The sequence below is a fragment of the Vidua macroura genome, chromosome 21, assembly GCF_024509145.1.
Source record: "Vidua macroura isolate BioBank_ID:100142 chromosome 21, ASM2450914v1, whole genome shotgun sequence".
In the NCBI taxonomy this organism is placed as follows: domain Eukaryota; kingdom Metazoa; phylum Chordata; class Aves; order Passeriformes; family Viduidae; genus Vidua; species Vidua macroura.
This window is the reverse complement of record NC_071591.1, coordinates 4,387,646-4,401,953: the sequence shown is the minus strand read 5'-3', so window position 1 is coordinate 4,401,953 and position 14,308 is coordinate 4,387,646. Positions and strand designations below refer to the sequence as shown.

General features: G+C 54.3%; 1 protein-coding gene and 1 long non-coding RNA gene across 3 annotated transcripts in view; one reads left to right on the top strand and one right to left on the bottom strand.

Moving 5' to 3' along the window:
- NTNG2 (netrin G2) overlaps window positions 1-14,308 on the top strand; it is a 46,804-nt gene that overhangs the window by 15,959 nt on the left and 16,537 nt on the right. For both annotated transcript variants that reach the window (XM_053996794.1, XM_053996795.1), the window contains exon 3: window positions 4,795-5,438. In XM_053996794.1, coding sequence (XP_053852769.1) covers window positions 4,795-5,438 — 644 coding nt within the window. The remainder of the gene's footprint in view (window positions 1-4,794; window positions 5,439-14,308) is intronic.
- Window positions 9,523-12,650, bottom strand: LOC128817891 (uncharacterized). The gene is made up of 3 exons (XR_008440322.1): window positions 12,542-12,650; window positions 11,531-11,706; window positions 9,523-9,923 (listed from the first exon to the last, which is right to left on the bottom strand). It is a non-coding gene; the product is annotated as an uncharacterized LOC128817891 (long non-coding RNA).

Here is a 14,308-nt window from a genome sequence, read left to right as displayed (position 1 = left end):
TCCTCAAGGAGCAAGTCTCTGCTGTCACCTTCAGAAAGTCCCTTTTGCAGCATTTCTGCCCAGAACTGACTCCAGGCACCAAGAGGAGGCAAAACCCAAGAGCTGGGTCAGCAGGCACCGGGGCTGGGACACATTTGCAGCTCAAGGACTGGGCTCATGGGAACCTCCTGAGGGCACCTGGATCAGGGCAACCCCCAGCATCACTCCAGGCTGGGGATGGAGCACTGAGAGCAGCAAGGAGGATTCAGAGCCCCAGCATCTGAAGAGGGTCTACAGGAAAGATGGGGAGGGCTCTTGTTGTAGTGTTAGGACAAGGGATAAGGGCTTCAAACTAAAAGAGAGCAGATTCAGATTAGCTGTAGGGAAGAAAACTTTTATAAAGAGTGTGATAAAATACTGGCATGGTAAAACCTCAAAGGTGATGGATGTCTCATCTGTGGAAACGTTCAAGGTCAGGTTGGATGGGGCTTTGAGCAGCCTGACCTAGCTCAAGCTGTCCTTGCCCATGGCAGGGGGTTGGACTTGATGACCTTTAAAGGTCCCTTCCGACCCAAACCATTCCATGATTTGGCTCACAGAGCACAACCTTACCATGATGCCATTTTTTAGGACACCGTGTCCTCAACGAGGCTCTCACAGTTTGTCCCCTGGAGATTTGCCCTTTTGGACTGAGCTGGGGCTAAGCAAGGCTGCAAAAACCCCAAAAAGTACACAACCAGAAGAGCTGGAGAGCCTGAAACCTGCAATGTCTAGTTGCTGTGAGGACACTCACGACTGATTTAATAGCATGAGACTCAAAGTGAACTGGTTTATTTTAAGCTCACTGAGACCAAGTTTGCCTGGCTAATGCATCCTGACTTTTAGATTGAAGACTTAAATATCTCAAGACTTTGGACAGATTCTTTGGAGGACACACGGCTTGGAGGAGGAAACCAGATTCAAAAATAATACCTGGAATTGTTTCAATAGTGCTATATCTGATCTGACCAGGACCAAGGGAGCAGCCAAAATGTGGCCATCTGTTTCCGCTCCCCCCTGCCCTCCTGGCTGACTCCAAACCACTCCCCACCCCCAGCAGAAAAGGCATCCAGCATCCCACAGAGGAAGGACAATTCAATAAACCTAACCCCAAAAAGGAACACTTCATTTTAGCAGAGGAAGCTGTAGTGATGTGACTCACTCGGTGGCTTTTGAGGCTCTCCCCCACCTTGTCACTTGGAGGTTATTTTTGTGTTTGCCCTGTTACAACCACGCACCTCTTGAGCCATTTGCCCCCCCACCAGAGCATCAGGGTGGTTAAAGAGATCTCTGGGGGTGCTGCCTGCTGAGCTGAGCACGCTCCCAGGTTGGGATACACGGGAGCCAGCAGGGATCGTGCACCTCCATTCCTTGGGATGAGCATATGGCAGACAGGAAGGGCTTTCACTCCTCTTCTCCCTGCTCCTGACCCTGCCAGGGACGTGCCTGGCCAGCCCTGTTCCTCCAGACGGGACATGGGGAGGGGGATCATGCTTGATCAGACTCGGTTGCTTCCCTCACTGCTCCAGGGAAATCTGTCCCGCCTCCCATCCTGGCCAGCCTTTTGTCTGGGTAATATTTCCTTAGCTTGGTTTCATCACAGAGCCCTTTGTTTAATTTGGCCACTCCAAAGAAAGCATTGACAGGAGCATCATCCGCAGCCCTGGAGGCGGCCACTGTGGCCATGCTGGGGACAGCTCAAGTGGCAAATAAATACTCAGTGAGATTCATCTCACACAGCTCAAGGGCTGTGCCTGCTGCACACAAGGGAAGGAAGGCTCATGGAGAGAGCTCGGAGACACTGACTCTGCTCAGACAGAGCAGCAGGGCAGGTTTGTCAGAGAGTTTCCTGCTGCCATCCCAAGCCAGTTCTCCACCTGCTGCACCCTCCTTCAGACAAGTGGCAGGAATGGACCTCTGGGATGGTCTTTTCAGGACTGTCATATTAAGCCATCTGTATGGCCACATTGACAGGAGGACCATACTGCAACACAATATGTTGCCTCAGCACAGGAAGCACACTCAGAGCCCCCAGCACTTCAGCTGAGGGGGATTTTTCTGCCTTTTCCCTCAGCCACCACTGCAAAGCTGTGCTGAGAGGCAGCTCCATCCCCCAGCAGGAAGCTGTGTCTCATTAGCAGAGGTAAACAATTCCTCTGAACGTGACGAGTCAGGAGAGCGTATTAAATATGTCAATATCTCAGGGTTTTTTAATCCCTACTCCAGAACAGCTTGTTGTGGCAGGAGAGGGCCCCCCAGCGTGGCTCAGAGCCCCAGCACAGCCCAGCTGGCATCTCCCCCTCTTGGAGGGGGTTGTGGAGTGCCCTCACCCCTCGACCTCAGCCACCCAAGCAAGCCTGAGCACTCCACTGATTTGCCTTGTTCAGTTATCACAGCTACAAACAAACAAACAAACAACCCAGCTATTTGATTTTAAAACATCAACCCAAGCACGCTTTTGTGAGTAACCTCCCTGCTGCAGGGTGGGCTCAGCAGCTCCAGCCCCAGCCCTTCCTTCCAGCACGCACAGAGGTGGCAAAAGCCACACGTGGCCCAGGCCGAGACTGTGACAGAAGAAAAAACCCCAGCACGGCATTTGCAGCCTCACTGCCAGGCAGGGGTGTGTCAGAGCAAGACTGGGTTGAAAACAGTTTGAGTTTTGACCTGTTTTATCCTGTGCTGCTTTCCCTGGCAGCCTCGTGCACACCAACACAAACACAACGTGTGCTGTATTTACAGGAGTCCCCTCGTGTCCCCAGGGCTGCCTCCCCTGCACAGGAGCCTGGCTCTCACCTACAGAGCAGCCACTCACTGCTTTGTTTTCCCCGTGCTGACAGAGCAGCCTCCTGCCTTATTTACACTGTGCTGCTCACATGCTGCTGCAGACACAGAATTATTTGTGTCCTCAGGAGTTTTTCAGGGCTCCTGGGTGCTGTGGCCTCCACTGACTTTGCAAACAGTTTCTTGCCTTCAGTTCACATCTCTGAGCTCTGCGGAGGCACCAAAGGCCCATTTTACAGACATGGAGTGGAGAAGCTCTAAGTAGTTTCCAAGACTCTTGGTTGCCTGGCTGGAGGTGGCAAAGACCAGATTTTCCAAAGCACGTTTTGTTACTCAGAGCTTTCCAGGTTCAAAGCACAGCCCCACTTTGCAGCCAAGAGCATCCTCTTATACCAGCCAGATCCCCTCCTCTGCTGTGCCTGGGTGTGCCCAGGGCACCCTAAAAGCAGCTCACAGGCACTCAGACTCCAGCAGTTCCCTGGGTCAAAGCCAGCCATGGACACAGGAGCGGCCTCTTCCCACACCTGCAGCAGCCACAGACACACCCAACCTGCTCAGATCCAGCCCTGCAGCTCATTTTTTGGAGCCTCCAGGTACCAGTATCAGCTCCTCACACCCTGGCACAGCCCTTGCACTGCAGGAAACCCCCAGGCCAGGCAGGAACACTCTGATCACACACACAGCACCTCCCCATGGCTCCCAACCACACACAGAGCACCCACAAACCAAAGCACAGCACCCAGCTCGGCCTTACCTTGGAAAGCTGCTGTGCTCAGGAGAGCCAGACCTCACACCCCAGCAGCCTCCTCACCTCCAGCCAGCAGCTCTGAGCAGCTCCAGCTGCTTTATCACCTCCTCCTCCTCCTCCTCTGCCAGGTGCCTCTGCCTTCCTGAGCAGGGTCCCACAGCAGCAGAGCCCGCTGTCATACCAGTCCCTCTCCCTCCCCAGTCCTTTGGATTTTGATTCTGAAAGGGAGGCAAAGTGACAGCAAAGAGATGCTTCATATGCAAAAAAAGGATTTGCAGTGTGTTGCAGAGTTTTTGTGGTCTGTACCCAGTAGAACACAGCCCTACCCCATCCCCAAGGCAGGGGTGACCCACATGCTCACTCCTGCAGGCAGAGGCTGCAGGGCAGTGATGCTGGGCTTCAACAAACATATGGGTGAGCAATAAATGCCTTGGCACAGCTGCCCACCCCCAAAACTTCAACATGGGGTGTGTGACCTTGACACTGTGTCCTAGAGCAGCTCAGCACGTGTGGGAGTAGAGGTTAAAGAGATCTTCTGTCCCTGCAAAACACACCAGCCTGGCTGTGCACTGGCACCTGTGGGCAGAACGGGATGGCTGGATGTTCTCTCCCACTGCTCAGGCCTGGAGGCAGTGGAGACTGTCACCTGGATGGGATAAGCCAGCCTTCCCACCCCATTCCCTCTGGGCAGGAGCACAAATCTCTGCTCTCTCTGCTACTGCTCACTTCTGTCCCAGCTTGGAGCTGGAGAAATTGGGTTTCTCTCCTCTAGCTGTGCTCAGAGGCACTGGGGGGATGGTGTGTCCCAGCCTTTTCTGAATCAGGAGCCATGGGAGGCAGGGGTGTGCTTGGAGGGTTTTAGCCATTCAGTTCCTCCAAGGCAGCAGGGATGAGCACAGCTTTCTACTGTAGGCTTGTAAATCAGCCAAGCTTAACCCAGGTTTCTCAGAGACCATCTCAGGGAAGGAGCTTTCTATGAAAATCGCCCCGTGCCAAATTGAAAAGCCCTTTCCCAAAGGGCCTTTCAAAGGAAACAGCTCAGCCGTTCTTACAGCTGAGGCAAAGCCGCATCTTTCTGCCTTAAATTCGCTCTCAGAAACAGCGTCCTCCAGAGCCAGGCCCCCGGCACCCTCCAGCTCAGCCCAGCACTTAAGGCTTGACACAAGCAGCCCAACCCGCGTGCCCACGCTGCCCACGCCGTGCCCAGGCTTTGCTTTCCCCTCTGGTGACCGTTGTTGTTGTTCCAGGAGAACCCGTACCTGTGCAGCGACGAGTGCGACGCCTCCAACCCCGACCTGGCCCACCCACCCAAGCTGATGTTCGACAGCGAGGACGAGGGGCTGGCAACCTACTGGCAGAGCGTGACGTGGCGCCGGTACCCGGAGCCGCTGCTGGCCAACATCACCCTGTCCTGGAACAAGAGCATCGAGCTCACCGATGACATCGTGATCACCTTCGAGTACGGGCGCCCCACCATCATGATGCTGGAGAAGTCTCTGGACAACGGGAGGACTTGGCACCCGTACCAGTATTACGCAGACGACTGCATGGAGGCCTTCAGCATGCCAGCACGGAGGGTCCGGGACCTCTCCACCACCAGTGCCAACAGGGTCCTCTGCACCGAGGAGTATTCCCGCTGGGCGGGCTCCAAAAAAGAGAAGACCGTCCGCTTTGAGGTGCGGGACCGCTTCGCCATCTTCGCTGGCCCCGACCTCAAGAACATGGACAACTTGTACACCCGGCTGGAGAGCGCCAAAGGGCTCAAGGACTTCTTCACCGTGACCGACCTGCGCATGAGGCTGCTGAGGCCCGCCCTGGGGGGCACCTACGTGCAGAGGGAGAACTTGTACAAGTACTTCTACGCCGTCTCCAACATCGAAGTCACCGGCAGGTAACGGCTGCTGGGTTTCTTTGGGCGTCTCTGCTCGGAGGGATGAGAAGAGGGTTCTTGCTGGAAAACTGAGCCATCAGCGTTTCTGCCGACCAAGAGATAACCATTTCTCCCTCTAACACCCCTTCTCCTCAGGCAGGGCAGCAGATGTGTCCTTGCAGGGAATGGCTGGGGCACCTCCAAGGCTGTGTCCTCCCGCAGCTGCTGCTGGGGGAGCTGGGACACGGCTTGGACGGGCACTCAGGGGCTGAGCTCCCTCCAGTCCCCTGTCCCGCTGTGCAAACACAGCCAGCCTTTGCCCAGATGTCTCAGGGGTGATGCTGGTGGATATGGGGCGTGGAATGAAGCTCACCCCACTGAACTCCAGCTCCCTGCCAGTACAAGCAGGGTAGGTCATCCCCAGTCAGTCCTGCACACCCTGAGCAGCCCCAGCCCTGGCAGATGGATTTTCGGGTAAGGGTAAATCCCCTGACACATCTGGGGCAGAGGAAGCAGGAGGGGGATTGTTTCTCCTGGGTTTTGTTTTTCAGCTCTCTATACGATGCCATATGTTACATTATGACATCAACTGAAAAAGCAAAGTAAGGTGGAAAAGTGCCGAGATGGCTGATTTCCCATCCAGCTTGTGCGAGACTTACAGGCGAGAGGGGAAAAATCTCCCCATCACCCACCCCATGCTAACAAGCATCACCACAGCGACAGAGGAGCCGTTTGTATCGGTTCCAAACGGTTTGCTTCTGAGACTTGCAAGTAGAAATGTTTGCAGGTGCCACCGAGGCTGGCTTTGAACAGGCTCCAAGGGGAAGGAAGCTGCAGTGAGGGATGGGAGAGCCCTTTCCACCCGCCAGGGCAGGCAGGAGGCAGCAGTGAGGGTCTTTCTCACGGTGCGGTGCCTGTCTGGGATGAGCAGCTGTAGCACTCAACTGGTTTGGGGGCATTTTGGGGTGCCCACTGTGGGGATTGCTCAGGGAGGAGCTCTGGGGGGCTCAGGCATGTGGGCAGAGGAGTAGGAGAGCACCTCCACATGTGTCTGGTAAATTAGGACTAAATGTTTGATGTCAGTGCTTGTGCAATGAGCTTTGGCTTCCAAGATCAGCACAGATAACCAAGGACTTGTTACTGCTCCCACAGCAGCCTGGGGATTCTTGATGCTTTAAAGAGTTAAAATACCCTTGGTGTCCCATGAACACCTTCCTTCTCTGAGCCACTTACCTTTCCTGCCTGCCTTGGGCAGGATTTGTTGCTTCAGTACTTTGGACTTGAGGCCCTGCTGGTGGGAGTCTCCCCAAACCAGCTCCTTGCTCTCAGTTGTCCTCCTCCCCTCTCCCCAGCCCCCCATCAGCTTTTGAATTCGCTGGCCGAATTTAATACCATTTAATAGTAACAGAGGTTGGTTCAAGACAGAAAATCCCTAAAAATTCTGTGAAAAGAGGCAGCTAGGGAAGGCGAGGAAAAGCCCTTTCAAACACACCCAGGGCTGGAGGAGTCACAACCTCTTACGAGACATCCAAAATTCCACAGCCACCCCGAGGGCAGCTGGAGGCGGGGATGGCCGGGCTGCGAACGCCCCGTGGAAGCTGCAATGCTGCTTTTTAGCCGGGGCCAAGACGAGACAGGTTGGGGTTTGTTGGCTGATCCCTGCCGGCCTCTCCCGGCGCTGGCGCGGTGCCGGCGTGGCCGCCTGCCCGCGGCTGCTGCAGCGCAGCGGCTCCGGCTCCGCCGCTCCGCTCCTGGCTCCGCTCCCCAAAAACTGCCCGACCGCATCCTCCTGAGCACACCCTGAGCGCATCCTGCAGCGCCGCCGGCAGGACAGGGCTTTTCCTTGGCCGGGAACAGGGAAAACGCTGAAATCTGCTTTTATCAGCCCAAACTCCGAGTTCTGAGCTACAGTAAGATGCAGCTTTGCACTGCTCCAGCTTGCTGGGCTGGCTCCCAGGAGAGAGGGACACTCATCCTGGACAGGGAAGAGGTCAGTGCCTGTCCTGTGCTGACTTTTCCATCCCCCATGGGTTCAGGGCAGGGAAGGTGAGCAGCTGAGGAGCTGCGGATAAGTGGTGTGTAAGATGGAGAAGCTCCCTGTGAATTAACTGTGCTCCTGTGATTATTCCAGTCCCAGCAAGCTGGTTTTTGCACTGAAAAGCAATCTAATTCCAGCTGTAAGCAAAGCCAGTTACAGTGCAGGGACTAAAACCAAATTAAATCTAGTGTATGGCTCAACAAGGGATGGGTTATTGAGAGGAAGAGAGGAGAAATCAATGTGAGCCTGACAGGAGCACGGTGCAGGGAAGGGGGGAGGAAGGGTGGGCAGGGATGGGGATGGACACACACTGCCTCTTCCAGGACATGGTGGAGGAACAGCAGGAAAGTGCCTAGATAAAACTGGGGTGGTGTTAGGGATCCACTACAGGAGGCAAGGAAACAAGAGGGAAGGTGATTGTGAAGAAATGAGGCGTCAAGGGCAAAACGCAGCCAGAAAATTCCACCTGGAGAGCAGAGTGAGCAGCCCCGAGAGGCTGAAGGAGCTGTGCCTGGCCACAGTGTGTGCCCTCAGTGTGTGGCATTGCCTGTGTCCCTGTACCACACCGGGATTTTGGCAGCGCCCTCAGGGTGATGAGGCACTTGGCAGCTCATTTCCAGCTGGGGTTCATGGTCAAGGGAAGAGCAAAACACTCTGCCCTCAGAGCAGACCGCGAGCCCAGGCGGTTTCTTGTGCTGCAGCCTTACCTGGTGGGTTCAGAGAGCTTTCTGTGATCCCCTCAGTCCACGTACTCCTGGCCCCCATCCTTCATGCCTCAGCTTCACACCAAGGAAAACCCCTCACCACGATCTCCCAGAGCTTTTGGGAAAAGCAGAAAGAGAACAAAGGATATGGGGGACAAGGGGAAAGAGTTTTCTGCCTTCTCTTGTCCTGGAGGCCAGAGGATCTGGTGAATCCTGGGGGTCACTGCTTCATTCCTGGGTGTTGGGACAGTGGGCTGCTCCCTCAGGGTCTCCTCTGCATCTCCTCCTCCCACAGCCTCAGCCAGGTCCATCTCTCTGTTCATGGCTGACAGTTTATTTTTACTCTCTGTCTTCTTGGTATCTTTTTCTTTTCTTATTTTTTCCCCTCCTTTCTTCTTCCATCCTGTCCCTATTGATCTGCAGAGTAACTGGAGATGCAGAAGGGTCAGGACAGGAATAGACACAAGCAAGCCCTTGGTCTGTGTGTTGTGTGTGTGCCAGGCAGGGTGGGGAAGGGAAGTGGAAGGACTTTTCCCCACAGATCTCTCTATTCACTGCTTAATTTTCTCCTCGGTGCAGCAGTGAGCTCGGGCACGGGTGAATGAGCTTTCCCTGGCTGACAGGGCTGTGGAGAGAGCCACTGGTTCTGCTCCCATTGCACACTGGGTCTCTCTGGAGTAATTTCCTCCCCCTCAGAACGTCAGTCACTGCCGTGCTCAGCAGGGCACGCTCCATCACGGAGACATTAATAAGCTGTAATTGAAGTTAATGTGCCGTGGCCAGGACATGTGGATCCAGTTAGGAGAAATCAGATTGAGCAGAAGTGAATCAATTTTAGGCTGGTTATTAGGATTTCTCCCCTCTGTCCTGCCCTGTCCCAGTGCATGCATTGTCTGTCTGTCTGTCTGTCCTGCTGGTGATGAGCAGTCCCTGGAGGAAGGCAGGAGGAGGGAACATCCCTCATCACTGAGCAGCTCCATGGAACAGAGCCTCCTCTCGGGCTGTGCTCAGGCCAAAGAGGCGCCAACAAGACGAGGTTTCTAGTTTTGAAGTGGCATTTCCTTTCCTCACTTCACCAATTGCTCTTCTTAGGCTTTCCTTACGCTAAAAAATTGAAGGGAAAGACCCTTTGCACTCCCCTGCTCCTTTCCCTGGTGCATTCTCAGTGCAGTCTCATGCATGGATGCTCTCCAGGAGGATTTTCTCTCCACATGACTTGGAGAGTTTGTGCTGGTGGAGCAGAACAGCTTTGGCCAGCCTGTTATCCTGGTGCCAACAGCCAGGATCAGGCACTCCAGACCTGGAGGACCAAGGCCACCCCCAAAAGCACCTCCTGCAATAAAAGGAGCTGGAAACGGTCAGTGGTACCCACATGCAGGGGATGGATTTTTCTGCATTTGTGGTGAGTTTTGAGATGTGGAGATGATTGTTGCTGCATTGCTGCTAAAGATGAATGAATTCCTGGTCACTGCCTCCTTGTCTCAACGAAGGCAGCTCAGTGCACTTCCCCTGTGGCTGTAGCTCAGCTCGAACCAGGGGTGCCAGCACAAAGCACATCCCTGCTGCCCCTGAGCTGCTTTGCCCTGGTTGGACATTCCTTCTTCTGGCTCTGTTGTGGGAGACATTCCAGCTGATCTTGACTTCTCCAGCAAAGCTGTCTTTAAATTGGAGAAAAGCTTTGGTCTGTGGAAGAGTCTCCCGTTGAGGGTCTCATATTTTGTGTGGTGGCTGGTGAACATCTCTCCCTGAGGAGCAGGGTGGGACCTGCACCAAAGGGGAACAGGCAGGACCTGGGGTGACTGATCTGTGAGAGCAGGGGCTTCCCCAGCTGAGCTTGGCCAGTCCCAGTGCTGGGGCATCACTCCAAAATAGCCACGGGCTCACCCAAACATCCCCCAAGAACAAGCCCAACGCCCCCGCTGCCCTCAGCCAGCTGCTGCCCACACTTGGCAGCTTTGGGATGACCACAAAAACCAGGACAAGCACCGCCTGTGCCCGTCCCTGCTCCTTCCCCTGCAGCTCCTGGCAGACAGAACTCGGGTCCCAGGAGGCAGCAGCATCCTCGTGTCAAGGACAGCCAAGTCTGTGCCAGCAGAGCGCCGTGTTCCTCGGCCCGTCCTCGCCTCCATGCTGGGCAGCCCCCAGAGCTGGATGGCTGAGCTTCCCTGGCATTCCTCCAGGCTGGAATTAACTTGAGTTCGAGCAAAACCTTGCTCTTGGTCATATAGTTAAATTAAGTTAATGTGCAGCAACTGTTTGCTGGAGTCCTGCAAAGGTTTCTACTCCCACTGCAGCAAGGTGGGGAGGAAACTCTCTGAGCGGGAGGGAGGGAGTGAGCGAGAAACCCGGAGAGCTCCTCCCTCCCCCAGGCACTGCTGACACTTTGTCGATAGCCAGAGACAGATGCCCAAGGTCCTATTACCTGCTCCTGGCTTCGGTTTGTGAAGGGTTTTATTCCCCCTCCGATTTTGTTGCCGAGCTGTGTCCGGCTCTGAGCAGATAATAGAATTTCATCGATAGACTGAGAAGGTGATGTATGTTAAAGCACTTAATATAAAGAGACTTCTACAGGAGCCCAAATTCAATTTGGCCAATGAACTCAATTGCAGGCATTATTGCATTCCAGGAGAAAAACCAAGAGCATTTATACACATTACTCTGCAAATATTTATGTTCACATATCCACGTGATGTCCTCTTCACCCTTCCTCCCTTCTGCTAGCCGACCCCCTAATGGGGAAGTTTGGTTTTGTGTTTGCTTTTTAAGACAGCTTTGAATATAAATAATGTTCCACCAGTCAGCAGGATCTTGACAGCTGGTGAGTGTCAACTTATTTAAAATAAATAGCCTCTCGGATGGGAGCAGCCAGCTAGCGTGCTCTCCACTTTGGCATCTTTTAAACTGTCTCATATTTGTAACCCAAACCTCAAATCATTTCGGAGGGCAGCGAGGAGGGTTCCTTCCTGCTGGGAGGACTCACCCGTCCCTACCACACAACCAAAAGTAAAAACCCGCAAGGAAAACACCCCACTCACAACCCTCTGACCTAACTCAGGGTTTTTTTCAGTTCTTGGGCTCTGCACAAAGTAGTGAAAGCCAGAAGCTTCTCACCCTAGTTCAAGCTGAAAAAACCAACACGTTAAAATGGCTTTCCCTCTCCTTCAGCCTGTGGACACAGGCTTGGGGAAGCTCCCAGCCCTGCTCCTGGGATGAGCCACCATTGCCTTCTTCATCCCTTGAGCCCTGCTCCAGGACTGGCAACAGCAAACCCCTGGCAGAGCGATCTCCCAGCAAGGCAAACCCTGATATAAATGCTCTCCACAAAGGGACTGTGCTTCCTCCATGGCCCAGCCATTAGCAGCTATTTTTACCTGCTTCCACACGCACAGATGGGCCAGAAACAATCCAAGCTCAGCACCCGTTATGCTTTGCCCAAAAGATTTGCTCCCTGCTTTTGCTGAGCTGCCAAAACAGTTGCAAAGGAGCAGGTAGAAGTGGGTAAGTGATGGCCAGGCAGCTGCCGGAGCGGAGCGTGCTGCGAGCAGCGCTGGGGATGACAATAGAGAGATGGAGAAGAGTTATTCATGTTTCCCCGAGAGCCCAGATCAGTTGAAACATCCTTTTCCTTGGGGACGGCGAGGAAAGAGCTCCCTTCAAACACATCGTCCCGTGAGACTCATTAAAGGCTCATCAATTACAGTGAGAGCAAACAATTCAGGGGAAAGCTCTGAGAAGCCTTCCTCCGGCCGGCAGTCATTAGCGGCTCTCCCGAGCTGCCTCTCCCCGCCACCAGCAGCAGCAGAAAGGGAGCAGGGCGGCAAAGCCGAGCCCAGGGGGGGAAAGGCACGAGAGTGATGGCTCGGAACCCAGCAGGATGGGACCAGCTCTCCAGAGCATCCCTATGGCCATGCAGAGCATCCTCGTGGAGAGGAGCGTGCAGGGGAGGTGGTGGCCTTCTGCTGCTCCATGTCCGGGCTTTTTTAAGGAGCTCAGGGCAGTCAGTGTTGTCTCATGGGAGCTGGGCAAGAGGCACGAGGAGATGGAGCAGCTCTCTAGGTCCCCACCCAGCAGTTCCTCCAGCAGTGTCACTGCATCGGGTCTCAGGGGGTGCAGCACCCCAAAGCTGCCCCATCCCTGCAGGAAGGGAGAGGGATGAGGAGATGCTCTTTGCCTTTCTCTGCCTCACTTCCCTGCTCTGCAAGTGGGGTTGAGGGCAGAAAAGGGGTTTTTAAAACAAATGAGAATCCTTGGAAGGAAAACAAAGGGCTGGGATGGCTTTTTAAAATTACTTCAAAAGTCATTATTAATGAAAGCTCAGGGAAAGAGGCTGTTTTCCCACTCCCAGCACAGAGGGAGGTTTGCTGCAGGTTTGCTGCACTCACCCCCTTCCTGTGTGTGGCCATCTCCTTCCCTCACACGTGGGCTTGGCACCAGACACCTCTCCAGCAGCTCACTGCTGTGACCTCCAGGATGCTGACACGGAGAATTGCAGAAAAGTGTTCTTTATAGCTGAAAAAAAAAAAAAAAAACCAACCAAAAAAAAAAAAAAAAACCAAAAAAAAAACCAAAAAAAAAACCAAAAAAAAACCCACACAAAGAAAAGAAGAAAGGAAGAAAAAAGGACACTTTCCTGTAAACTTTCCTTGGTGTTCCAAGCTCCGTGATGTTCCCTGGTGGAGGCACTGGCAGCATCAGAACCACAGTGCACCACTCTGAGGAAAGCTGGATGTCCTACACTAAAATAAACCCATAAATACCCCTTTGTGCAAGCTGGAACATCCTGGGGGACACATTGCTGCGACCACTCCTGCTGGGAACAGTGCGAGCCAGTTTTTGTTGATTGCCAAGTGCAGTGCTGTGACCTCCTGCCAGCCTGGTGCAGGGTGGGTGTCCCTGGTGCCTGAGGGTGCTGCGGGTCCTGCTCCCCACCACTGCTGACCCTACACAGCCTCTGAATACCCACTGAGAAACAGCACAGTCAGCACAGCCTTGACCCACGAGCCAGAGAGGAGAAACACTCCCAGATCTCCTCCAGAGCCAGAGAGACCATATTGCAACCAGCACTTTGCTGGAGCAGCCCCGGGGCTGGAGCAGGGCCACAGCTCCCTTCTGCAGGACACAGAGCAGGTGTCTGCCCCGCTGCTGATTTTTAAGCCTCATTGCTAAGTAGCTCCTAACCTTTCCCTTCATCCTCTCCTTCCTGCCATGGCTGGGCGCCGAGGAGGATGAGCAGAGCGAGCAGGAGGAGCAGCTCCCACCCAGGGGACTGGGCTAATGCCATTTACTCCAGTCTCCACCAGCTGAGTCTTGGCTGGGGAAAGGCAGGCACAGACCATCGGCGTGTCCTTGGGCTGTGGGCCCAGAGGAGGAGGCACAGGAGCCTGAGGAAAGGGTTGAAGCTGATCCACTGAGCCTGAGCTGCAGGAAGGCCAGGATGCAGAAGCCTCTGCCCAAAACGGGGCTGGCTGAGGGTGCTCAGCTGCTCACCATTAAATAATGCAGCCTGATTGATTGGGCTGAAAAGTGCTGTGCTGCAGGGTCAGCCTGCTGGGGTCACAGTTCCCTGCTTAGATTGATGATCCTCAAAGGTCGAATTCAGAAAGCAATTCCCTGGTAAAATTGATCCTTCGGATAACAAAACTTTTGCACAGTGGCAAAGGGCCTAGCAGTGAGAAAAATCAGTGACCCAGGCACAGGCAGGCAAGGTGAACACCTGCTTCTGCTTCCTCTTGACTTAATTTTCCTTGTTTACACCAATTAGGAAGTTTACACCAATTAGGAAGTGCTCTTCTCCCCTGGGAAAAGCAGTGCTCTATCACACCTGGCTGGGGGACATCCCTCCCTGTCCCCATCCCACTGGGCAGGAGGCAGCTGGGCTGTCCCAGGAGCTGGTGCTGGGCTCCCAGCCCTCCCCAGCAGCAAGGGAGCAGTGTGGAGGATCTGCCTCCTGCACACACCCGTGCCTCAGCAAGGCCAGGCCCCTCTGTGGGGAGGAGGATTTGTAGCTGGAGCCAAATTAATGGTGAACAGGTCTCACCCTCCTGCACTGGGAGCCAGAAGCACCCCAAAATGTCTGCTTTGGCTCCTGCCAGGAGCAAGGATGTGCCACACGTGGAGGGGGTTGGTTGAGGCTGCCTCAGGCCACCTCG